The sequence below is a fragment of the Rhinoraja longicauda genome, chromosome 3 (genome assembly GCF_053455715.1).
Source record: "Rhinoraja longicauda isolate Sanriku21f chromosome 3, sRhiLon1.1, whole genome shotgun sequence".
Classification (NCBI taxonomy): domain Eukaryota; kingdom Metazoa; phylum Chordata; class Chondrichthyes; order Rajiformes; family Arhynchobatidae; genus Rhinoraja; species Rhinoraja longicauda.
This window is the reverse complement of record NC_135955.1, coordinates 19,179,646-19,207,377: the sequence shown is the minus strand read 5'-3', so window position 1 is coordinate 19,207,377 and position 27,732 is coordinate 19,179,646. Positions and strand designations below refer to the sequence as shown.

The 27,732-nt window shown below is 42.0% G+C and overlaps 1 protein-coding gene across 2 annotated transcripts in view; it reads right to left on the bottom strand.

Annotated features, from left to right (window-relative positions):
• Nucleotides 1-27,732, bottom strand: part of cntln (centlein, centrosomal protein) — a 354,488-nt gene that overhangs the window by 270,543 nt on the left and 56,213 nt on the right. For both annotated transcript variants that reach the window (XM_078396868.1, XM_078396869.1), the window contains exons 5-7: nucleotides 10,159-10,293; nucleotides 9,214-9,384; nucleotides 2,124-2,252 (exon numbers count right to left, since the gene is read on the bottom strand). In XM_078396868.1, coding sequence (XP_078252994.1) covers nucleotides 2,124-2,252; nucleotides 9,214-9,384; nucleotides 10,159-10,293 — 435 coding nt within the window. The remainder of the gene's footprint in view (nucleotides 1-2,123; nucleotides 2,253-9,213; nucleotides 9,385-10,158; nucleotides 10,294-27,732) is intronic.

Sequence of the window (27,732 nt, the reverse complement as noted above, 5' to 3'; positions counted from 1 at the left end):
CACTGAAATTAACAGTCTTCAACTATGACACAGTTTTTACTTGAAGAAAACATACTTCCAGAATTCTATCCCACTAACACAGGATTCCCTGGATCAAGTCCAGTAAAACATTGTCATGGTCAAGTGAAACCAGATGTTGTATAGGTAGTCTGCCAACTTACTGGCTGACTAGCTTTCCACAAAGAACTTACTATTTTATGTGGCAAAAACTTAATGTGTAACATTATCATTAATTTATTGCGCATAATTTCAAATTTGGTTTTTAATATTAAAAATAATTTGAAAATGCAACATATCCCTGGAGAGAATATCTCTCACTTGGTCCAATTTATTTCAACTGTGTCATGGACATTAAGATACAGAACCATGTAGGCGACATTGAAATGGATGAATTTTTTTCTGCATTATTGAGCCTTTTTTCCAACAGCCTCTGTTCACTCAGGATAGTTTTGAGAAATTTTCCATGACCAGTCCATCTCAGTATTTTTTAATGCCAATGCGGAAATCAGCCCCAAAACAAAGTTACTCCAGTTCTATATTACTCCACCATTGTTTACAATGAATAACAGAAAGACCCAGTGACTTGACTCACAGTGTGTAATATTATGTAAGGACACTGATTATTAGCATAAACTGCTTTAATACAATTTAAGGCATAAGTTCAGTAGCTCAGAGCAAAGCCATTATCCTGTACAACTATAAGACTAAAAGCTGTCAGAGTCCAATTACAACATACAGTTAGAAATATGATGAACCATGGAGGTTTGAACGATGTTTAACTGAAAATACCATTGGTACTACTCTGCAAGCTAACATGCCTCAATAATTTGACACAGATCATTCAAGCTAGTAGTAGACACCCCTATATCCCCAAATTAACAATATTTATCATGTTGTGGGGATGGGGCAAGATGTTGGGGAGATTGGTATTCAAGTGCTCACAGTATCAACCTGTGAACTCCATTTGTATTTCAATGTCTGGAATAGTTCCAACATTAAAGGATGGCAATAGTAAAGGGGGCGGCACGGTAGCGCAGCGGTAGAGTTGCTGCTTTACAGCGAATGCAGCGCCGGAGACTCAGGTTCGATCCTGACTACGGGTGCTGCACTGTAAGGAGTTTGTACGTTCTCCCCGTGACCTGCGTGGGTTTTCTCCGAGATCTTCGGTTTCCTCCCACACTCCAAAGACGTACAGGTATGTAGGTTAATTGGCTGGGTAAATGTAAAAATTGTCCCTAGTGGGTGTAGGATAGTGTTAATGTACGGGGATCACTGGGCGGCACGGACTTGGAGGGCCGAAAAGGCCTGTTTCCGGCTGTATATATATGATATGATATGATAGTAGGTTCCATATAAAACTCTGCACCATGTCTAATGAGAATTATGATTGTCTGTAGGTTCCAACTACAAAAAATATATATCCTCGTTTGTCGATCCATTATTCTAGTTGCATTCTGTGACACAGTCATTACCTTCTTAAAGAAAATATGCAATAAACATACTTTGGTTATAGTGTGCTAGTAGGATAAAATGACTGCTGTAGAAGAGTGCAGATAAATTTGATCAAATATCTCACTGCATTTGAATGCAGGCTTAACATTTGCATAATGCTAGTTCTCAGGAAGTGCTAGGTTTTTTATACAAATTAATGCACCCACCCAATCTGACGATACAGCAATGAATGAAAGAGCCAAGTTATTACAGCTTTCTCTTTTGAGTTTTCCATTTCTCAGCAGCTTTTCAAATATGCACCACTAATCCTATGGCTTTAATGCAGGAAAGATTTACATGCTGTCACATAAAACTAAAGTCTGGGCATGTTGAACCTTTAACCTAGGCTTTTGTGTGTTCCTGCTGCTCTGTCAAATTCAACAGTAATTAAAATGTAACTTAATCTTAAAATTTTGAGTGTTTTTTTTAATCCTAGATATTTAGTTGCTGAAATAGTTGAGGTTACCAATAATTCCTATCGTTAGAGAACCTATATTCTCAATCCACAATTAAAGGTATTTTTCCCACATTGGATGGCTTATGACTAATGTAAAACTATTGGAACTATACTATTGGAGTAAAATACATTCAACTGACTGTATAATTCTTATTATATTTACCAAAAATGCCACTTGCCTAAATTTAGTGACTTCAGAGTCCTTTTGTGTCTGTTGATCCACAAGGCGAGATGACAGGTCATTACATTTGTTGTGCATCTTTTCCACTTGATTCCTGGCTTCTTTCAAGTCATCCGCCAGAATCTATTATTTCCAAGCAGAGTTGGTGTAAGAAAACAGCATCCTTTGGGACAAACTGCAGTCTTGAAGTTATTCTATTTGGGAAAAGGCCTCACTGCTCAGAAATAAATTAATCACAGGTTAACAACAATGTATTGCCAAGATGCCCCACACTTGCTCCAGATTAGTTGCCCCACATCCATAGATCGATATCTTTTTTTTATTTTGGAAGAGATTATTTGTAAAACCAAAACTTGTTTTGGCTTTGGGTAATGTGTGATGCATACAGATAAATACAATAACTACCCTCTTTATCATTATTTGATACTGGTTACATTTAATCAAATGTGTTGTAACACACTGCTGTTCCAACCTGCAAAACTGCCACAGTGGCAACACACAGGCTCAATCTTCAAGTCCCAACTGCCCTCTCCTGAGAAGGTGTTGAGTGGAGATCAGACATCAGCTCACAGTGCAGGGGAAAATAAATCAGGTCTTTCAAACATTCCTTTCCTGCACCTCCTGCCAGCTAGCTCAAAGCAACACTGCCAGTTTCTAGCCCTGACTTATTTTCCAGTCAACTATCTTTGCAAGCTAATGCTTTTGTTTTAGAGCCCAACCAAAGGTTGATGAGGCTGACACCACATTTTTATTTGCATCGTGTTTGTTAAAATCTACTAGTTTACCATCCTGAAGACTGCAGATGTAACATTAAAATTAATTGCTTATTCAATATCAGTAAAACAATCCTATTACATGCTCTATGCACATTTTTTCTGCCCTGATCTGCTGACGATTATAGAATTCTGCTGTACACTAATCACGGATCACTTTCAACAGGCCTGTGTGATCATTTCTAAAATAAATATTCTGCTCAAATTGAACTGCCTGCACAAAAAGTGAGAAGTTGCAAAAGGCCTTTGTTGGAGCTTCATGCAAAAGGCTATTAATTAAACTCAAAACTGTGGGGATTCGGGATGAAACCTAGGAATGGATGAAAAACTGGTTGAAGGATAGGAACAGCACGTACACATAAGAGGAGTTATGTCAGAGTGGGATGGGGTGCCTCAGGGCTTGGTGCTGGGATCACAACAGTTTCTAGCTTACATCAATGATCATAGTACAGCAACTCAAATTGCAGATCATACCAACTAGCAGGGAAGCCTCAACTGGAAAAAGCAGCTCAGAAATAACAAAATAAATTGGATTATAGTTATAAATGAACAGAACAATGGGAGATGAAATTGAATGCACACAAGAATACTTCGCTAGGCAGGAGAATTAAAATGAAATGCAAATTTCAAGAATGGTTCTGAAATAACTAAAGATAAAGTTAAAGAGACCTTTGTATACACAACACTAAACATGTCTTACTAATGCAGAGCTTAATTAAGGTATGCATTATTTATTGGCATTGAATTTTTCTAACTCAAGACAACTCAAAGCAGCATCCAGATCCACATGCTGATCAACAGCTTTGCTATTCGATATTGCTCTTTATACATTAGGCAAATGCAAAGCTCAAACTGTGGGCCTTCAGTGAAATGAGGAAAATAAAATGTGAATTACTTCCTAAAAAATACACATATATAACATGTTTTTCAGAAAAGCTGTTTGGACGGCAGTGTTTTCCCATTCTATATTTTCTATCACTACAAATCATGGCAACTTGTATTCAAACTAAACATTCCAAAACTAAATTTATGAAATTTATACATCTATGAAAATGTTTCAGAATGTATTCTTTACTTCCCATTTTTTTAAACTCTCTTCACTTTTACCCTTCCCTAAAGAGGCTCTTCAGAGTTTACAGGGCTGATCAACTGTAGTAACACACAATTCCACAACTGGCTCATGGATTATGCAGAACAAACAGATGAGCTTTGCTCAAATGCACCAAGAACAGAAAGTAAGTTTGATTTCTGTCATCAATAGAAAACAATCTTCTGTTCCACAATTTTTTTCAGATTGAAAATTCTCACTGCAATCTGTTTTTTCCTCTTTTCATTTACCTTACAAAGTTTGTAGCTATGGCATTTACACATTACATGTTTTATACATCAAGAGTGGACCCGACTGCTGACTGAAATGATGCCTTCAATTAGTGGTTAATACAATCTAGTCTTCAAAGCTTCAGTTGTTAAGGAAGTCCTTGTGATTCAAGCCTTAAACGATGCTCAGAAATTTTCAGAAAAACATCACCATTCTACATTATTCTTTTTCAAGATTAATTGGACGATATGTGTCAGGTTAAGTGTCTGGGAATCCATACAAATTAAATAGTGAACACCTGGATAAAAGCAATGTGCTTGTTTGCAGCAGCAAACCTCTATATGGCTGGAAATTGATTGATGAAGACTGCAAAACGTCATTTTTAATTAGAATGATTTTCATCACCTTAAGTCCAGCAACTGTATTTATTGATACAACCTAAAACAAGCTACTTGGCACAGACGGACGCCATTTGGCCATATTGACTGCACTGATCACGTGAAAATTTGTTTAATTTGACGGCAGAAACACACTAATTATTTTCAAATTATTTTACTGATAATCTTATTTTGTCAACAATTGAGAACTGCAGTTCAGTAGTTATTATATTAAAAACATTAAAAAAATAGGTGCAGGAGGAGGCCATTTGGCCCTTGATTATGGCTGATCATCTACAATCAGTAACCTGTGCCTGCCTTCTCCCCATATCCCTTGATTCCACAAGCCCCCAGAGCTTTATCTAACTCTCTTTTAAATTCATCCAATGAATTGGCCTCCACTGCCTTCTGTGGCACAGAATTCCATAAATTCACAACTCTCTGGGTGAAAGAGTTTCTTCTTTTGCCGTTCTTATTTTCCCGTTAATCTATTCCTCTCCTTTTAGTGTAATATTCCCAGTATTCTTGTTGGTGTTTAATTTTCTCTATGTCTCTCTTTCTATGTATTATACTCCTCTCAATATGTGTAACATTTTCCTGCTCTGAAGTCTTCTAACAAAACAAGGAAGCTGTGGCATCCATTTACATTTGTTTATGATTTAGATTTTACACATCCTCTATCACCAACATTAGAACAATCATTAATGGTGAAAATAAACTTCAGAGATGGCAATCTCATCAGAGAGAGAGATTATAATTTACATTGAAAGATGTACACAGAAGTTTCTTAATATCTAATTCTCCTGAACCATAATGCAATGTGAAGAATGGAGTGAGAATGTGTGCCACACCCAAGGCCAATAAGGTTCCGAGAACAGACCAAAATACAAAGGTTCATCAATTCGGTATGTTCACTGCCTTATTTTTAATCATCTATTTTGTAAATCTAAAAAAAATCAATCTAATACATTCCCAAACCGTTTTCTCTCCCCATGCACAGTTATTTTAGTTTTCATTCAGCCAAAATCAGCATATCATTTTTAACTTTGCAGATGAAAAAAACAAATTGTACATGTATTGGATTTCTTGTTTAATTTTTTTAATCCTTTGCCCCCGATGTATCAAGAGATTTAGTGGTAGTGACAAAAGCACTATTTGGGCAGGTTATTATTGTACACTGGCCATAAAATTAGCATTGCAAATCAAACATCTAAACCATCTTTTAAACAACAGTGGTCTACAAGTGGCCAAAAAGGACAGCTTTATAAAAGCACACAAGCGAATTAGACATTAAGACAGAAATCTCAGGAACTACTCAGTGGTTACATAGCACCTACAAAAAGAGATGAAAGAGAAATCCAATGAAAAGTTAACTTGGCCTCTCATCTGAGGTACTGCTTGATCTTCTGACTATTTGCCACATTTTCTTTCTTTAAAGCTCTTTTATAACTCAGTACCAAGCTGAAAATTCATCTTAATCTTGAAATTAAAAAGTAGATTGTAACAAAACACTGGGAATATTATATTGTGACACCAAGGAAAGTAGTCCAAGGCAGAAAAGAGTTACCAATAAAATAAGTACTAAACTTTAACTCACTTTTTGGAAAACAATACAAAAGCAATAGTTTTGAAATATTACAGCTTATCTTCCACCAGGTTTAAATAACAACTGTCTTTTTACTATAAGACTAAAATAATAAAATAGTCAGAATTATATAACAGAAACAGGCCATTTGGCCCAACTTGTCCTTGCGGATTAAAATCCTCTAACTCCTTCCTATCCATGTAACTGATTAAATGTCTTGTAAATGCTGTAATTGTTGCCACCTCTATAGCTTGCTCTGATAAATCATTTCATATATCCACCACCCTCTGTGTGACAATGCAGCCCCTGAGGTCCTTAAATGTGTCCTGTCTCACCTTAAATCTATGCTAGGAAAAGAAATCTCACCTTAAATCTATGCTATCTCTTTTAGGCTCCCCTGCACTGGGAAGAAAAAACTGCAACCATTCTCCGAACCAAACCTCTCATTATTTTATAAGTTTCGATAGAGCAGCTTTCCTGTGCTCCAGGGGAAAAAAAGTCCAAGCCTATCCATCCTCTCCTTCTAATTAGTATAAGTAGCATTTAAAATTATGAACAAATAATTTTGGGGTTACAAGAAAAGAAGAAAAGTCTAAATAAATATAATTTAAACTAGAAATTAAATGTATTTATAAAAAAAGAATGAGGCTTTCCATATACTCTCCAACATACATAGCAAGAATTGTTTTTTTAAATACAAAGCAACAGACAAAGCAAGAATTCAAAAATGAAGCTAAAGTGAAACTGCAACTGAAACAAAATAATGCCAATCATGAACCCAAGGTTATATATTTACTCTTGGAAAACAAAATTAAGACATAAGCAATTACTGCACTTAACATAATCATAATAATAATCATAATCATACTATATTAGCCAAGTATGTTTTACAACATATGAGGAATTAGTTTTCCCATAGTCATACCAATAAAAAGCAACAGAGCACACAAAATACATTTTAACATAAACCATCCATCACAGTGACTCCTCCACATTCCTCACTGTGATGTAAGGCGAAAAAAAGTTAAATCTTCCCTTCTTTGTTCTCCCCCCAGTCGGGGGTCTGGAGCCTTCCGTTGACGGGGCGATCTTGGCTCCCGTAGCCGGCGGTCAAGCCCTCCGCATCGGGGCGATCAAGCTCCCGCATTTTGGAAGAAATCTCAGCTCCACCGTGCAGGGCGATCTGATCCCGGGTCGGTGCTGGTCGAACCTTCTGCGACTTTGGAGCTTCCCGACATCAGCCTCTACCCGAGACTGCGAGCTCCTCCATGTTGAAGTCCGCAGGCCGCGGTTGGAGCGTCGATCCCAGGCAAGGGATCGCAGGCTCCGATAGTAAGTCCATGGCCCCGTGGTGGGGCTCAAAGTCAGTCTCGAGCAAGGCCACCAGCTCCATGTTAGGCCACAGAGCGACCGGAAAACAATGGCATCTCCGGCAAGGTAAGAGATTGAAAAAAAGTTCCCCCGACCCCCAACCCCCCCCCCCCCCCCATCCCACACACACACATATAAAACAAAGCAGAGAACGTTAACACACACTTTTAAAACACACAAAAAATAACAAAAAAGACGAAAAGACAGACAGACCGTTGCTGAGGAGCTCGCAGTCCCGGGTAGAGACCGATGTCGGGAAGCTCCAAAGTCGCAGAAGGTTCGACCAGCCCCGACCCGGGGTCAGATCGCCCAGCGTGGGGGAGCTCAGAATTCCCCCCCCCCCGATGCAGGAGCTTGATCGCCCCAACGCCAGCCACGGGAGCCAAGATCACCCCGTCAACGGAAGGCTCGAGGCCCCCGACCGCGTGAGAACAAAGAAGGGAAGAAGATTGAACTTCTTTTCGCCTTCCATCACAGTGAGGAATGTGGGGGAGTCACTGTGGTGGATGTTCATGTTAAAATGTATTTTGTGTGTTCTGCTGCTTTTTATTGGTATGATTGTATGGCAAATCAAATTCCCCGTATGTTGCAAAACATACTTGGCTAATAAAGTATGATTATGATTATGACAATGATATTCTTGTATCACAAATTCAACTTTTATTTATTTGCATGGTCAAGGATGTAAACATCCATTTCACATGGATATCAAAAAACAGAAATAGATAAAAGACCATTCAAAGCCATTCAATGCAGGTTGTTTTGTATGTTATTTACATTCACCGGCCTTGATCCAATGTTCTTTAATACTTCAATTTTCCAAACCCCTTTGTGTGAAATGCTTCCTGACATCATCCTCACACTACCTGGCTCTAAATTTATTCCTCCTTGTTCAAGACTCTGTGCAACACTAAATCCTTAAATTTTCTTCAATGCCTGAATTAGATCAATCAAAGGAATATAAATTTATTCAGTGCAATCCAAACTCACAATTTAACCCTTTAATTCCCTTTAAGGTCATTCATGTATACCGCCCACATCTAAATACAGTATTCTAAACAGAAAGCAAAAAACACGTTTTGTAACTGTGAAATAACTATGGCCCTATTGCATTCCATCCATCTTGGCCATTCTGGGCAGAATACATTTCAGAATGAGGAAATAATGCAATATCAGCTTTAACAACAGTATATTATTTAGTGTTTTTCACAAAGGATTAAGTATGTGAGAAAACTACAGAGATTACTATATTTTAAATATTAGATCTAGTACTCCTTTAAGATTAAGTTTATGCATGTGAATTGTGGAGTTCAATCATATGGTAAGTCAGGAAGAAAAGTTACTGAGCTGCACATTTCAGTAGCTTGGAAAGGCCTCTATTGCCTTAGAAGTAATAATATTGTACAGAGATGAAATGATAATGGGATCATGTTATATTAACAATGAGACATGTGTGATTTCTAATATAATATTTTCAGTTGGTTTTCCACTTTGCAGTATTAATTTTTTAAAAGCTATGGGTTTTAAGTGAATGAATTTAAATGAACATGAGGCCCATGGGGTACATTCCACTATGTGACTTGTTATTAAAGAAAATTCCATGAAGTCAATGCAGATGAAAGCATCTTGTGAAATCCGAGCCAAGAGCCCCTTCTCCTACCTTTACTTTGGAGTCAATGTCAGACTTCTCTTCCTTCCACTGGGCTGCTTGCTTCTGCAGGTCATTTAACAGGTCAGTGCAGCGTGTGCTTAATCCCTGCTTTTCCTCCTCTAGATTTTTTAGAAGCAGGCTATTTTTCTCCTCGCTCTTCCGAGCACGTTCCTTAGTGTCCTGTAAAGTGCACCAAACAGGTCAAATAATAACGCAAGAATTAACAAGTAAATATTTTTTTCTAGCTTTGCACATCCAGCACCCCTAGACAATCGACATATGAAGTCACCTGTTGGCTCTTCTGGTCTCTTTTCCTGCAGGTAGACAGGTCATATTTTACTTGAATGACAGCTTTGATGAGAACACATTTACAAGAGCCCATTAATTGATCAAACTGCCTTTGATGCTGTCCCCAGCTATTTTTGAGGTCCACAAAGACACAATTTTTCAGGCACTGGCCTTATCAATTAATAATGCAAGTCCCATCAGAATCTAATTAAGAGAAGCCACATCTTCACACTCCTACTTCATTGCACCATTTCCATCATTAACTATTTATCTGGAAAGTTATAAGGGTAAGAATCTTAGCTTTTAACATGCTTTCTCAGAGTTTTGCACTCAATGTAAAACCACAAGGCTTTAAAGTGCCTCAAGACCTAAGGCACTTTCTCTGCAAGCATGTCATTTGGAATGTCACAAATACCGACAACTTCAGTATCAAAAACTCTGTACACGAATAAATAAGGTTCAGCTGAAACTATAACAGAATCTGTACACAGACATTTTCAGATATAAATTAATCAAGAATAAATGGTACTAAACACTCTGGGTAAATATTGTACAATATTTACAACTGCTGCTGAAATAGATAACATAGGACAATGTTAATTGCACGAGCATAGTATAGCTCCCAATACTTGCAACTGTTATGTTTTGATACTTGAACCAAATTACCTTGTAATCCTGCTTTTTATTTTTTAATTTTTCTTTTAAATCAGTCATTTCCTTCTGCATTGCTGTGATCTCGTCATCTACAGCTATTTTCCGTTGGATTAAGTTGTTTATTTCCTTCTGTTGGCATCTAACCTGCTGTTTGATGGCATTAAAAAGAAAATAGGAGTGTTTCAAAAGGAGATCAGGCCAATAATGACAGTCATATTAATCAAAAATGAAGAATTAAATAAGCATTTTTAAATCAGATTTGCCCGTGGTAATAGTGACACTGTGGCACGATGCTTTTATGATAAATTGGCCAAGCAGAGAAATTAAGTTATGCAGTGCCCTCCATAATGTTTGGCCTCTGTATGCCACAATTTGAGATTTGTAATAGAAAAAGTCACCTGTGGTTAAAGTGCACATTGTCAGATTTAAATAAAGGCCATTTTTATACATTTTGGTTTCACCATGTAGAAATTACAGCAGTGTTTATACATAGTCCCCCGATTCAGGGCACTACAAGGTTTGGGACACACAAATGTCATGTAAATGAAAGTAGTCATGTTTAGTATTTTGCTGCATATCCTTTGCATGCAATGACTGCTTGAAGTCTGCGATTCATGGACATCACTAGTTGTTGGGTGTCTTCTCTGGTGATGCTCTGCCAGGCCTATATTGCAGCCATCCTTAGCTTATGCTTGTTTTAAGGGCTAGTCTCCTTCAGTTTTCTCTTCAGCATATAAAAGGTATGCTCAATTGGGTTCAGATCGGGTGATTGACTTGGCCACACGAATTGACCACTTTTTAGCTTGAAAAACAACTTTGTTGCTTTAGCAGTATGTTTGGGACCATTGACTTTCTTATGAATGAACAGCCCGCCTATGAGTTTTGAGGCATTTGTTTGAACTTGAGCAAATATGATGTGTCTATACACTTCAGAATTCATTATGCTGCTCCCATCAGCAATTGTATCATCAATGAAGATAAGTGAGCCAGTACCTTCAGCAGCCATACATGCCCAGGCCTTAACACCCCCACCACCGTGTTTCACAGATGAGGTGGTATGCTTTGGTTCTTGGGCAGTTTCTTCTCTCCTCCATACTTTGCTCTTGCCATCACTCTGGGAAAGTTAATCTTTGTCTCATCTGTCCTCAAGACCTTTTTCCAGAACTGTGGTTGCTCTTTTAAGTACTTCTTGGCAAACTGTAACCCGGCCATCCTATTTTGGCGGCTAACCAGTGGTTTGCACCTTGCAGTGTAGCCTCTATATTTCTGTTCATGAAGTCTTCTGCAGTCAGTGGTCAGTGACAAATCCACACCTGACTCCTGAAGAATGTTATAAGAAAATAACTGCAGATGCTGGTACAAATCGATTTATTCACAAAATGCTGGAGTAACTCAGCAGTCAGGCAGCATCTCGGGAGAGAAGGAGTGGGTGACGTTTCGGGTCGAGACCCTTCTTCAGACTGATGTCAGGGGGGCGGGACAAAGGGCTGAAGAGTGTTTCTGATCTGTCGAACAGGTGTTTGGGGATTATTCTTTATTATAGAGAGAATTCTGTCATCAGCTGTGGAGGTCTTCCTTGCCCTGCCAGTCCCTTTGCGATTAGTTAGCTCACAAGTGCTCTCTTTCTTCTTAATGATGTTCCAAACAGTTGATTTAGTTATGCCTAAGGTTTGACTGATGTCTCTAACAGTTTTATTCTTGTTTCTCAGTCTCACAATGGTTTCTTTGACTTTCATTGGCACAACTTTGGTCCTCATGTTGATAAACAGCAATAAAAGTTTCCAAAGGTGATGGAAAGACTGGAGGAAAGACTAGATGCTGAGAGCTCTCTTATACCTGCATTAAGGAGGCAATTAAACACACCTGAGCAATTGCAAACGCCTGTGAAGCCATATGTCCCAAACATTATGGTGCCCTGAAATGGGTGGGTCTATGTATAAACACAGTAATTTCTACATGGTGAAACCAAAATATATAAAAATGGCCTTTAATAAATTCTGACAATGTACACTTTAACCACATGTGATGTTTTTCTATTACAAATCTCAAATTGTGGATTGCAGAGGCAAATAAATAAATGATGGGTCTTTGTCCCAAACATTATGGAGGGCACTGTAAGACCCACATAAATAGAAATTGAAACTTACGTTTTATGGGAATTACTTTATACTGCTACTGGAAAACAATAACTTACTAATTTTCTAAATTCTGGATGCTGGCAGAACTAAATAGTTGCATATATTTCTCTTACATTCTTCAAAGAGGCATGTAAAAACATCTCACAATCACAGATGATCATTTTACTCTCCCATGTTTTTTTTCTGTATTTGTTTTACCCAAGACAGTGTAGATCTAAAGATAAGGAATTTGTTTTAACCAGTTAACCATTTAGCTCTTTAGTATCGGAAAAGTATTCCTGTGGGTTTTTTTTTAATCTAGAGATTATTCATTTCAAATATAACTTGCAGCCCGGTCAAATAATGCGAACATTAGCTAGATTTGATATTAGGAGGTTGCAGGGTGACTTGGACGGGTTGAGTGAGTGGGCAGATGCATGGCAGAAGCAATATAATGTAGATAAATGTGAGGTTATCCATTTTGGCGGCAAAAACAAGGAGGCAGATTATTATCTCAATGGTGTCAGATTAGGTAAAGGGGAAGTGCAACGAGACCTTGGTGTCCTTGTACACCAGTCACTGAAAGTAAGCATGCAGGTACAGCAGGCAGTGAAGAAAGCTAATGGCATGTTGGCCTTCACAACGAGAGTATTTGAGTATAGGAGCAAAGAGGTCCTTCTGCAGTTGTATAGGGCTCTGCTGAGACCACATCTGGAGTATTGTGTGGAGATTTGGTTTCCTAATTTGAGGAAGGACGTCCTTGCTATTGAGGCAGTGCAGCGTAGGTTCACGAGGTTACTCCCTGGGATGGAGGGACTGTCATATGAGGAAAGATTGGAAAGACTGGGCTTGTATTCACTGGAGTTTAGAAGGGTGAGAGAGGATCTTATAAAGACGTATAAAATTATAAAAGGACTGGACAAGCTAGATGCAGGAAAAATGTTCCCAATGTTGGGGGAGTCCAGACCAGGGGCCACAGTCTGAATAAAGGGGAGGCCATTTAAAACCAAGGTGAAAAGAAACTTTTTCACCAAGAGAGTTGAGAATTTGTGGAATTCTCTGCCAAAGAAGGCAGTGGAGACCAACTCACTGGATGAATTTAAAAGAGAGTTAGATAGAGCTCTAGGGGCTAGTGGAATCAAGGGATATGGGGAGAAGGCAAGCACAGGTTCCTGATTGTGGATGATCAGCCATGATCACAATGAATGGCGGTGCTAGCTCGAAGGGCCAAATGGCCTCCTCCTGAACCTATTTTCTGTCTATTTTGAGATCCTGGTCATTAGCAAAATCTCTGGGAACAAAAGTAAGAATGGGTTGGCTATGCCCAAAAAGGATTGCAATGTCACTGGGAAAGAATGATGCTGACATGCAGACACTGATCACTTGAACTGACATAAATAAGCACCACCAGTGGATGAAGAATTATCAACTTGAAACATTTTAATTCCATTTGCCTTTCCATAGATGCTACTTGCTCTTTAAATGTTGTCAGTAATGAGACTGTTTTCAGTTCCCAGTGACACTGGATTCCAGCAAAGAATCAATGCCTTCAGTATAGTATGGCAGAGAAGTAAAAAAGAAAATACCAGGCAATCATATTTAAAATATGTTTTACTATTTCAGTTTAAAGCATCAACAATTACCCCAGCCCGAGTCAGAGAATTCAGACTCAAGTCCCAGTTCAGAAATCCAGGCTGACAGAGGAGTATGGAAGGATAGCTGCACTGCTTTTCTGATGAGATATTAAACCAAAGCATTCCCTCTCCCTCAGGGGAATGTAAAATATCCTATGGCACTATTTCTATATGACTGTTATGATCCCATGACTATATGTATTTTCTGAGCCATAAAAGCATTTGACCCCACATTGCAATTACATTTAAAAGAGAATAATGATAATTACAACCTCCAGAACACTATTCTATTATTGTCATCGTGGTAGTTTAAAGGGCATCAGCTTAATGGGCATCTTAAAACAATTCCATAGGGAAGTTTGCAATTCATTATTGTGTTGTTCATGCAGGAGAATACAATAAATACTATGTACAATTGTTTTACTGTTCCTAATCTATATCAATTTAAAGATCATCTAACAAGTTACACATATTTTAACCTGACATCTGGAATTTCAGGGATGTTAATTTTAAGCATTAAAAATAAACTGTGACTTTACCAAAAAATGTTGATATAAAAGAAAAAGCATGCTTCAATTCTGACTCTGCAAATCTTTCCTGATGCATCAAATACAACAAAGGCTAAGGTTGTTAACACAATAGGCATTTAAAGAAATTTTCACTTTGTTGCCCAAAGAGCAAACCTCCCTTTTCCAAAACACTAACTCCCCTTTATTCTTCTTTCTCCTTGAACTGCACAGATCTCCAGCCACAATCATATTCTGACAACCTTCTCGTGAGCTCCTGACACTGCTACAGTGCAACCAGACACTAGAGGCTGCCTAAAAGCAGTCTCAGGTGATTCCTCCTCTCACTTCCAATTCAAAACCCTACCAAGAATGTAAATCACCATTCTCAGCTGCACAAGCTGAGTGACCATGAACAGAAATTCATGTCCTAACACTCCATGTGGACTCTCCCTGAGCAGAGCACCATCTCTAACACTTATTTTAAATGCTTCAATGAGACACAAGTCCAAAATCAAAATTGATTGTATTACATGTTATCAAAACATTGAATGCAGCTGAATTTATATTGTTTATGGATGGGTAAGACATGGTGGATTCATACTGATCAAAGCAAAAAGCAGTAAATAAAGAAGTGCAACACTGCATATTAATTCCACATGGCACCCAATGTTGCTGATGGGATGTTTCAGTCAATTATTTGAACAAAATGGTTAATAGATTTCAAGCATCCAGTTTATATTGATAATGGTGTTATTTGACAACAGAATAACTTGGTGATGCTTCAAATTACTTTTCCTCCCTTTTTGTTTTGCACAAAAACTACAATCAGCATCAGTTTAAGCACTCAATGGCCCATAGAAAGAGTAGCATGTGATAACCTCTTTATAAAAATCCAGTGGTGCAAATTTGAAAGTTACAATAAACCAATTTTAAACGTGATCAGACCATACTAATCTGTTCTGTTCAAATGACAGCATAACAATACCGTAAATTTGATGTAATTTATTCAATTCTTTCATTCAGAACTGAATAAATATCAAATTGCTTTATGTTCAATCGAGAAAGGGTTAAAGATTATCCATTTTAAACAATTATTTTCATTTCATTTTGATCTATTAATTAACTTGGAAAACACAACAGTATTTCTGAGATTTTTGAAACACCTGTAAAAGATTTAAAGGTACTGCTTAGGGACATCATTAATTGCCATGAGGGAGAAATACTTAAAAAGATTTTGAAAATGCTGGGTTTATCCCTGTTTGGATCAAATTTTACAAGGTAATCTGGTGGGAGTTGAATACCGATTGACAATGTGAGTCAAAGATTTTGAAATGCAGATAATGAGGTAGACAGGTGATATTTTATAAACCCAGTAGGGTTTTCTTGGTTGATAAGGATTAAAAAGTTAAGAGATACAGAGTAAAAAGCTTAGTGTTTGGAATTGAGTGAGCACATCAACACAATGCTAATTAAATAAAGGTTCTGGGGTGAAAAAGCAGGAATCATGTCAGAATAAATGGCATTTTGCACTGCAAATCTTTAAATTGCCCTTTTTACATAAATCAGATTTTGAATAAAAACTTTATTAGAAAACTAAGGCAGGGCAAATAATTTGGCTTGCGTATGCATTCTACCTAATGTATTTCCATGATCATGTTATGGGCTATTCTTAGTCATGTGTGTGACCAAAAGTGTGAAAAATTGTGGAATACATCTCTTCTAATTCTGAAAGCTTTACAGGTATATTGTTTTACACGGAAACATAGAAAATAGGTGCAGGAGGAGGACATTTGGCCCTGATCATCCACAATCAGTAACCGGTGCCTGCCTTCTCCCCATATCCCTTGATTCCACTAGCCCCCAGAGCTCGATCTAACTCTCTTTGCAATTCATCCAGCGAATTGGCCTCCAATGCCTTCTGTGGCAGAGAATTCCACAAATTCACAACTTTCTGGGTGAAAAAGATAACCAATGTCAATTGACTTCACCTGTCAATTGACTTCACCTGTCAATGGTCATAATGTTTTGGCTGATCGGTGTATACTCTGTGCGGCGGCTAATAGGTTGGAAGATAAGGACAAGGACGACTCTGTCAGAGAAATATAGAAACATAGAAAATAAGTGCAGGAGGAGGTCATTCGGCCCTTCGAGCCAGCACCGCCATTCATTGTGATCATGGCTGATCATCCGCAATCCATAACCCATGCCTGCCTTCTCCCCATATCCCTTGATTCCACTAGCCCCAAGAGCACTATCTAACTATCTTTTAAATTCATCCAGTGAATTGGTCTCGACAACCTTCTGTGGCAGAGAATTCCACAAATTCACAACTTTGGGTGAAAAAGTTCCTTCTCACCTCAGTTTTAAATGGCCTCCCCTTTATTTTTTGACTGTGGCCCCTAGTTCTGGACTTCCCCAACATTGGGAACATTTTTCCTACATCTAGCTTGTCCAGTCCTTTTATAATTTTATACGTCTTTATAAGATCCCCTCTCATCCTTGTAAATTCCAGTGAATACAAGCCCAGTCTTTCCAATCTTTCCTCATATGACAGTCCCGCCATCCCGGGGATTAACCTTATGAACCTATGCTGCACTGCCCCAATAGCAAGGACGTCCTTCCTCAAATTAGGAGACCAAAACGGCACACAATACTCCAGATGTGGTCTCACCAGGGCCCTATACAACTGCAGAATGACCTCTTTGCTCCTGTACTCAAATCCTCTCATTATGAAGGTCAACATGCCATTGGCTTTCTTCATTACCTGCTGTACCTGCATGCTTACTTTCAGTGACTGGTGTACAAGGACACCAAGGTCTCATTGCACTCACATTCATCTACATTATACTGCATCTGTCATGCATCTGCCCACTCACTCAACCTGTCCAAGTCACCCTGCAACCTCCTAACATCCTCTTCGCAGTTCACACTGTGTCATCTGCAAACTTGCGAGTGTTACTTCTAATTCCATCATTTACAATGTATATTGTAAATAGTTGCGGCCCCAGCACCGAGTCTTGCGGCACGCCACTCTCCACTGCCTGCCATTCTGAAAAGGATCCGTTTATTTGTACTCTTTGCTTCCTGTCTGCCAACCAATTCTCTATCCATGTCAATACCCTACCTCCAATACCATGTGCTCCCATGTGTATGGGCTTTCTGAAAGTCTAGATACACTACATCCAGTGGCTCTCCTTCATCCATTTTACTTGTCCTCAAAAAATTCCAGAAGATTAGTCAAGCAGGATTTCCCCTTCATAAATCCATGCTGACTTGGACTTATCCTTTTACTGCTATCCAAATGTGCCATTATTACCTCTTTAATAATTGACTCCAGCATCTTCCCCACCAGGCTAACTGGTCTATAATTCCCCATTTTCTCTCTCGCTCCTTTCTTGAAAAGTGGGATAACATTAGCTACCCTCCAATCCACAGGAACTGATCCTGAATCTATTGAACATTGGAAAATGATCACCAAAGCGTCCACGATTTCTAGAGCCACCTCCTTGAGTACCCTGGGATGCAGACCATCAGGCCCAGGGGATTTATCAGCCTTCAGTCCCATCAGTCTACCCAATACTATTTCTCGCCTAATGCAAATTTCTTTCAGTTTCTCTGTCTCCCTTGATCCTCTGTCCTCTAGTACATCCGAGAGACTGTTTATGTCTTCCTTAGTGAAGACAGATCCGAAGTACCTGTTCAACTCTTCCGCCATTTCGTTGTTACCCATAATAATTTCACCCGTTTCTCCCTTCAAGGGACCCACATTTGTCTTTACTAATATTTTTCTCTGAACATACCTAAAGAAGCTTTTACTGTCCTTCTTTATATTCTTGGCCAGCTTCGCTTCGTACCTCATCTTTTCAGCCCATATTGCCCTTTTTGCTACCTGTACCCTTGGCCAGCTCCTCTCTCATGCCTTCATAGTCCCCTTTGTCCAACTGCAACACTGGCATTCCTGGTTTAACCTTCTCCCTCTCAAACTGCAGATTAAAACTAATCATATTATGGTCACTTCCTCCAAGTGGTTCCTTTACCTTGAGTTCCCTTATTAAATCTGGTTCATTGGACAACACTAAATCCAGAATTGCCTTCTCTCTGGTAGGTTCTAGTACAAGCTGCTCTAAGAATCCATCTCGGAGGCACTCTACAAACTCCAGAACCAACCTGATTTTCCCAGTCTACCTGCATATTGAAATCCCCCATAACCACAGTGGCATTACCTTTTTTACATGCCAATTTTAACTCCTGCTGCAACTTACAACCTATATCCAGACTACTGTTTGGGGGTCTGTGGATAACTCCCATTAGTGTCTTCTTACCGTTACAATTCCTCAACTCTCTCCACAGTGACTCTACATCGTCACCCCTCGCAAGGGACTGAATCTTATCCCTCACCAACAGAGCTACCCCACCTCCTCTGCCCACCTGCCTGTCCTTTCTATAGGACGTATAACCCTGAATATTCAGTTCCCAGTCCTGATCCTTCTGCAGCCACATTTCTGTAATCCCTACAATGTCATATCTACCAATCCCTAACTGAGCCTCAAGCTCATCTGCTTTACTTCTTATACTTCGCGCATTCCTATACAGTACTTTTAATCCTTTGCTCATCTCACCTTTCACATTGATTCCTATTACACTTGGCCATTCTCTCCAATTCCATCGTGAGCTTTCTGTCCCATTAATTCTGAGGTCTTTCTTAATTTTTCCCATACTTTCTTTCCCTTTAACTCCATCCTTGTCTATCCCATTTGAACCCCCCCCCCCCCCCACACTATTTAGATTAAAACCACCCGTGTAGCATTGGTCACACATGTGGCCACACACGTGACCAGTCATATTTGACCTCTGACCCTAAACAAACATTGTCAGCATAACATATAAAAATTTCACTTCGACATATGCAATGAATGAATGAATGAATAAGTATTGGCCAAGTATGTGCATATACAAGGAATGTGCCTTGGTGCTCCGCTCACAAATGACAACACAAACATATAGATAACAATTAAGAATAAAGCATAACCACATCAAAACAATAAGGATACAACATTATGGTCTGACCATGTGGGTGAAAATAAACCAGAGCAAAAAGAGACTAGACTGGTTATTGAGTAGAACTACTACTTGTGGAAAAAAAGTTGTTTTTATGTCTGGCTGTGGCTGCTTTGACAGTCCGGAGTCGCCTTCCAGAGGGAAGTGCTTCGAAGAGTTTATGGCCAGGGTGAGAGGGGTCAGAGATGATCTTGCCCGCTCGCTTCCTGGCCCTTGCAGTGTACAGTTCGTCAATGGGAGGAAGGTTGCAGCCAACAACCTCCTCAGCTGTGCGAAAGATCCGTTGCAGCCTCCGGATGTCGTGCTTGGTGGCTGAGTCAAACCAGACCATGATGGAGAAGGTGAGGATGGACCCAATGATAGCAGTATAGAATTGGACCATCATTGCCTGTGACAGATTGTGTTTCTTCAGTTGCCGCAGGAAGTACATCCTCTGTTGGGCCTTTTTGACTGTGGAGTCGATGGTGGCCCCCCCATTTAAGGTCCCTGGAGATGATGGTTCCAAAGAACTTAAATGACCACAGATGTGACTATGGTGTTGTTGATGGTGAGTGGGGGGAGGGGAGGGTGATCTCTTCGAAAGTCTACAATTAGTTCCAATGACAGCAGTGTAGAATTGAACCATCATTGCCTGTGGCAGATTGTGTTTCCTCAGCTGCCACAGGAAGTACATCCTCTGTTGGGCCTTTTTGACTTTAGAGTCGATGGTGGCCCCCCATTTAAAGTCCCTGGAGATGATGGTTCCAAGGAACTTAAATGACTCCACAGATGTGACTATGGTGTTGTTGATGGTGAGTGGCGGGAGGGGAGGGGGAGCTCTTCGAAAGTCTAGAAGGATGAGGGGGGATCTTATTGAAACATATAAGATAATTAGGGGATTGGACACATTAGAGGCAGGAAACATGTTCCCAATGTTGGGGGAGTCCAGAACAAGGGGCCACAGTTTAAGAATAAGGGGTAGGCCATTTAGAACGGAGATGAGGAAGAACTTTTTCAGTCAGAGAGTGGTGAAGGTGTGGAATTCTCTGCCTCAGAAGGCAGTGGAGGCCAGTTCGTTGGATGCTTTCAAGAGAGAGCTGGATAGAGCTCTTAAGGATAGCGGAGTGAGGGGGTATGGGGAGAAGGCAGGAACGGGGTACTGATTGAGAGTGATCAGCCATGATCGCATTGAATGGCGGTGCTGGCTCGAAGGGCTGAATGGCCTACTCCTGCACCTATTGTCTATTGTCTATAGTTCCACTGTCTTAAGAGCATGTTGCCATGGCACCAGTCGCCAGCTGTATCACTTCCCGTCTGTAGGCATATTCCTCCCCATCCTGGATCAGTCCAATCAGGGTTGTGTCATCCTTATAACCCTTGTACCCATGTAAGTCATATATACAGTACAAAACAATATGTCTGTTATGCTTTCAGAATTAGAAGAGAAGCATTTCACAATTTTTCACATTTTTGGTCACACACGTGACTAAGAATGGCCCTTATGTGGATAACTTTTTGCAGCACTTCACAGAAAACCTAAACAATGATTTCACATTAAAAAACCACAAACAATGAACTAAGCAACGAATAAAATTAACTTAGATGCAACAAAATCATAAAAGCAGCATCAAAATGATGACCATTGATCAGAAACCTGGACATAGATCAAAAGATAAAAAACACTTCACAAAATGTGTACAGACACTGGAAATAAAAATCCTGGGAGTGCCAAATATTCAAGCACTGACACATCAGGTTATTGAGTGGTAAATTGTGATTTTAAGCCCATGTTCTCCAATTGACGCAACAAACATAAGCAATGCTAAGACAACAGAGACATTCTATAGGAAAAAGAAACATGGAGAGGCAATCAGCTTGGTCAATCACGTGAACTTCCAAATTAAACGCAGCCTTTGAACTTCCACGCATTGTTAGACTTACCTGAAGTTCCCACTTTGGGCACAATTAGCAGTCTAAGTGAAAATGGTGTATGAAATTACTTGGAAGTGTAGTTACAATTTAAGTTTCAGCTCAAACTTGTTTGCCGAAATACACAATATAATTGTTCAAAGCATTTTAGCATTTTAATTGTTTATATATAAGATCATAATACAAAGAAGCAGAATTAGCCCATTCGGCCCATCAACTCTGCTCCGTCATTCAATGATGGCTGATATATTTTTCACTATCAACTCCATTTCATGCGTTCTCCCCTAACGTTTGACACCCTTACCAATCAATGTCCGCTTTAAAAATACCCAAATGATTTGGCCTCAACGGCCATCTGTTGGATGAATTCCACAGATTCATCACTCTCTGGCAAAAAAAAATCCTCCTCATCCCTATTCTAAAGGTATATCCATTTGTTCTGAAGTTGTGCCCTCTGGTGCAAGACTCTCTCTCTCTCCCCCCCCCCCCCCCCCCCCCCTCCCAGAGCCATCAACCATATGTTAACTGTAGATGGTTATGCATGCAACCTATACTGTAGCTACCTTATCACCACTAACCACGCCCCATCCTATTAGTACAACTGTAGTCTCCTCCCTTTGTTCCACCCTTTTAGGTCCCGGTACGTCTGAAGGCTGGATGCAGTCAGTGCTGGGACGTGTGTGCCATGTGCTATAATAAACTACCAGTAAAGGTTACAGTGTGTCAGAGAACACTCCTTTACATGGTGTCAGAAGTGGGATGCGAGCGTTTCCCGTTTACCGGTTTTCATTTATTTTGTTCCCGTTAGTGCCCAGTTTCGGGTTTCCCTCGATATGGCGTCCTCATGCCGAAAGCCATCTCCCCTTGTCTTCGATGCCGACATTGCGGAACGATGGTCGACTTTTGTGATGGACTACACTCACTACGTCAATATTGCGAACCGGAACGACCCAGCCGCGGTCAAAGCATCACTTTTGCTCAACCTGGCCGGTCCCGACGCAATGAAGAGAGCTCAAGCCTTTGTCTATGCACCAGCGGTCCTGGATGACAACGACCAGCCGGTCGAGCCAGCTGAATCGGCCGACGACCCGGTATGTCTTTTGCGCAAATTCGCGGAGCTATGCGACCTGCCCTCCAACCGTATACTGGAGCGGGCCAGGTTCTTCTCACGCAAGCAACAGCCGGATGAACCTGTTGAATGCTTCATTGCCGACCTGCGACACCTTGCCCAGCGGTGCCGATTCGAAACCATGCGCGACCAGCTCGTCAGAGACATTCTCGTTACCGGTATGGTCGATCAGAAGCTGCGTGCCGACCTGCTGCAACGGCCTGACCTAACCCTGACTCAAGCAATGCATGCGTGCCGCATTGCCGAAGTGGTCCACCATCCTCACGGACAGAGGGGGTCTGACAACCGAGCCGTAAATTTAACTGGAGTTGCTGGACAACGACGGATGAGGGAGAACTTTCGCCCTCCACAGCGACCCGAGCGAGTGCGCACCGCAGGTTGATAGCGAGATGGACTCTGAGCCCAGCTTTTCCACGGGAGATGTAAGTATTTACACTCTCCTCCACAGCCGATCTCGCCTCCCCGATCCTTCTGTGAACATAACTGTCAACAATAAGTGTTTCTCTGCTAAACTTGACACGGGGGCGAAGGTGAACGTAATGTCAACAAAGCTGTTCCACCGGATAAGGAATAATGAGCTGCTGATTGCCGACCGCTCTGTTTTGCGTGCCTATGGGGGAGAGGAACTAACACCTGTGGGGAGGGCGACCTTCCACTGCGTGCTGCAGGAAGGTTCCCAGGACCTGTCTTTCTTCATTCTGGACAGTGACTGTGTGACGTTGCTTAGCAACCGGGCATGCCAGGATCTTGGGCTGGTGTCGTTTAACCATACGGTCCACAAGGTGCAACCTGTGATGGATCCACTATGTGAGTACCCAGACCTGTTTGACGACAAGCTGGGGAAGCTGCCGGTGGTGTACAAGATCGCGACAGACCCATCTGTGGAGCCCGTGATCCGTCCACCCCACAGGGTGTCTTTTGCCATGAAGGGCAAAGTGGAGAATATGCTCAAGGACATGGTCAACATGGGAGTGCTGGAGGCTGTCAGCGATCCAACCGTATGGGTCTCCACCATGGTCGCCACGTTGAAGAAAGGAAAAAATGAGATACGGGTGTGCATTAACCCCAAGGACTTAAATATGGCAATTAAACGGCCCCACTACCCCATGAGGACTGTCGAAGATGTTGCCGCCCAGGTGGGACAAGCTACTGTGTTCTCCGTCCTCGATGCAAGGAGCTCGTTTTGGCAGATACCCCTGGACAAACGCTCCACGGATCTGACCACGTTCAGCACGCCCTTCGGCAGGTTTAAGTTTTTACGGATGCCGTTCGGCATCAACTCTGCCAGCGAGGTATTTCAGCGTTCTATGGAACAACTATTTGCAGGTCTGCCCTGCGCGATTATTGTGGATGACATTCTGGTCTATGGGAGGGACGTGGCCGAACACGACCACAACCTCCGGCGGATTTTGGACCGTGCCCGGCAGATAAATTTGAAGCTCAATCGGTCAAAGTGCAAGTTCCGGGTGCCTGAGGTCACATACGTCGGACACATCTTCACAGCCCAAGGGTTAAAGCCAGACCCGCAAAAGACCAGCGCCATCTCTGAGCTGCCGGCCCCGACTGACGCTGTCAGTCTGCAGCGCTTCCTGGGCATGGTGAACTACCTGGGGAAGTTTATCCCCGACCTCAGCGAGTTGAGCGCACCCCTGAGACAACTCACAAAGAAGGACATTGCCTGGGCATGGTTTCCACACCACCAGCAGGCGTTCGACCTGCTGAAGACGAGGCTGGTCAGCACACCAACACTAAGGTTTTTTGATCTGCTGCTTCCAATCGTGGTCACCTGCGACGCCTCCCGATTTGGACTGGGTGCTGCCTGCCTGCAACTCCACGCTGACGACTCGCTGCAGCCTATCTCCTATGCCTCTAGGACAATGACGGCCACAGAGCAACGCTATGCTCAGATAGAGAAGGAGCTGCTGGCGGTGGTTTTCGCGTGTTCGAAGTTTAGAGACTTCTTATTCGGCACCAGGTTCACCATTGAAACGGATCACCAGCCACTGGTGACAATACTTAATAAACCGATACACTGCGCTCCTGCCAGACTACAGCGGATGATGCTGCAGCTACAGCGCTTTGACTTTAAGATCGTATATAAGAGGGGCACCGAGATGCATGTGGCTGATGCACTGTCCCGGGCCCCCCGGACCTCCTGCGACCAGCACCCCTTCGAGCAGTCGGACTTACAGGTACTGAACGTCAACTTCGTCCCTTCTCACCAGCTGAAATGCCTGGTTGAACACACCGCAAACGACCCCGACCTGCAGCAGCTTGCTGCTGTCATCAAGCGCGGGTGGCCCACCAAGCGGAATTCGTTGCCTGCCAGCGTCCACCCCTATTTTTTGGTCCGCGATGAGTTAGTCCTCCGGGATGGTATTATTATCAAAGGGCACAAGGTTGTCATCCCGGAATCACTGCGTGGCTTGTATTTTGATGCCGCCCACATGGGACATCCCGGTGCAGATGCCACCATCTCACATGCCCAGGACCAGTACTACTGGCCGGCCATGGCTAAATACATCCAAGCCCGAGTCGATTCCTGTCCGGACTGTCACTCGCTTGCCCCGCATCAGCAAAGACAGCCACTTTTGCAGCAGCCTGCACCTGAAATGCCCTGGACTTCTCTGGCTGCCGACATTTTCGACTGGCGTGGTAAGCAATACCTTGTGCTAGTAGACTCTTACTCGAATTGGTTCGAGGTGGACTTCCTCCCTGCCATCACCTCCGAGATGGTGATCAGCAAGCTTCGCCGCCACTTTGCCACGTTTGGTTCCCCTGTCCGGCTGCAGACAGACAACGGTCGCCAGTTCACCAGCGCTGAGTTTCGAGCGTTTGCCACAAAGTGGAACTTTAATCATTTCACTAGCAGCCCGGAGTACCCTCAAAGCAATGGTCTAGCGGAACGGGCGGTCCGGAGCGCTAAGCACCTGCTTGAACAAACCCGCCTCTCGAACGGGGATTTCTATCAGTGTCTCCTGAACCTTCGCAACATTTCTCGAGACATTTCCATGGGATCCCCTGCCCAGCGACTCATGTCCCGAGTTGTCCGCCCTCCGATGCCTATTGCCCAGCAGTCCCTGATGCCTAAAGTCCTGCAGCCTGCTGATGTCCAGAAACGTATTGCCCAAAAACACGAGATCCAGCGACGGTCGCATGATAAATCCTGCCGCCCTCTTTCTCCACTGATGCCGGGACAGGTCGTCCGTTTGCAGACGTCCACCGGCTATTCCCGACTTGCCACCGTCGTCGGGTTTGACACCGCGCCACGTTCCTACCTCGTGGATTTCGAAGGGACTGTCTACAGACGCAGCCGCCAGCACCTGTTGGCGGTTAACGAGCCCAAACCACCTCCTGCGGTTCCGTATACCCCTCCATCGCGTGTCGAGCCTTCCTCCACTAACGTACCCTCTGCTCCCTGCATGCCACGGTCGGTCCTTTTGCCTCGGGTAGCCCCCCCTGCTCCTCCCGGGCTTGCTCCCCAGGCTCTGTTGTCCCCTGCAAAATCTTCTCTCTCTCCAACTTCAACTCGTTCTACCCCTTCATTTTCGCCTGGCTCTCCTGTGTCTCTCCGTTCCCCCTGCAAGCTGGGTTCTCCACCCAGCTTCTCTCCTCCTGTTTCTGTTCTTGTCCCCCCTCCTACTCTTTCGGGCGGGGAGGGTGAAGGTGCTGTGCGCACTCGCTCGGGTCGGATTGTAAAACCTCCGGCTCGCTACGGAGAATATGTCTAGCTTTGCAGGTACTGTATAATAATCCTGCTACTGTAGTAACTTGTTTGAATTGTAAGGGGAAGGATGTAGATGGTTATGCATGCAACCTATACTGTAGCTACCTTATCACCACTAACCACGCCCCATCCTATTAGTACAACTGTAGTCTCCTCCCTTTGTTCCACCCTTTTAGGTCCCGGTACGTCTGAAGGCTGGATGCAGTCAGTGCTGGGACGTGTGTGCCATGTGCTATAATAAACTACCAGTAAAGGTTACAGTGTGTCAGAGAACACTCCTTTACATTAACAAAATAATTTCCGGGATCATTCTCATAAACTTTCTCTGTACTTTCTCCAAAGTCAACATATTCTTCCTCAGATTTGGGTCCCAAAATTGCACACAATATTCCAGATCTCGTCTGACCAGTGCCTTAAAAACTTCAGCATTACATTCTTGCTTTTATATTCTACTCCCCTCAATCTGAATGCTTACATTGCATTTGGCTTCCTTACTACTGGGTCAATCAGCAAATTAACCTTTTGGGAATCCTACACCAGCACTCTCCGATTTCTGAATCCTCTCCCCATTTAGAAAATAGTCTATGCCTTTATTTCCTCTACCACAGTGCATGCTCTTTTCCGTTTGCCACTTCTTTGCCTAATCTTCTGCAGACTCCCTGATTCTTCAACACTACCTGCCCCTCCACCTATCTTTGCATCATCTGCAAAGTTGACCACAAAGCCATCGATGCCATCATTCAGATCATTAACATATAACGTGAAAGGTAGCGGACCCAACACTGAGCTGCAGACCAGCTCTTGTCATTAGCAGACAACTAGAAAAGGCCCCATTTATTCACACTCTTTGCCTTTGCAGTCAGCCAATCTTATATCCATGTTAGTATCTTGCCTCTAATACTATGGGCTCCTATCTTGTTTAGCAGCCTCACATTCGGCACCTTATCGAAGGCCTTCTGAAAATCCAAATAAACAACATCGACTGATGCTCCTTCGTCCATCCTGCTTGTTACTTCCTCAAAGGATTCCAACATATTTGTCAGGCAAGATCTCCCCTGAGCAAAACCATGCTGACTATGGCCTATTTTAGCATATGCTTCTAAGTACTCCAAAACCTCAATGGACTCTAAGATCTTACCAACCACTGAAGTCAGGCTAACTGGTTTATAAATTCCTCTCTTTTGCCTCTCTTCCGTCTTAAATAGTGGAGTTACATTTATGATTTTCCAGTCCTCCGAAACCTGATTCGAGTGATTCTTTAAAAATCACTAATAATCCACAATCTCCACAGCTATCTTTTTCAGAACCATGGGGTGTAGTCCATCTGTTCCAGGTGAAGTATCCACCTTCAGACCTTTCAACTTCTTTTTAGTAATAGCGACTGAACTCACATCTTCCCTGACTCTCCTGAATTTCTGGCATGTTACTGATATTTTCCACTGTGAAGACTGAACTAAAAAACATACAGTTTGTCTGCCATTTTTTTGTTCCCCAGAACTATTTC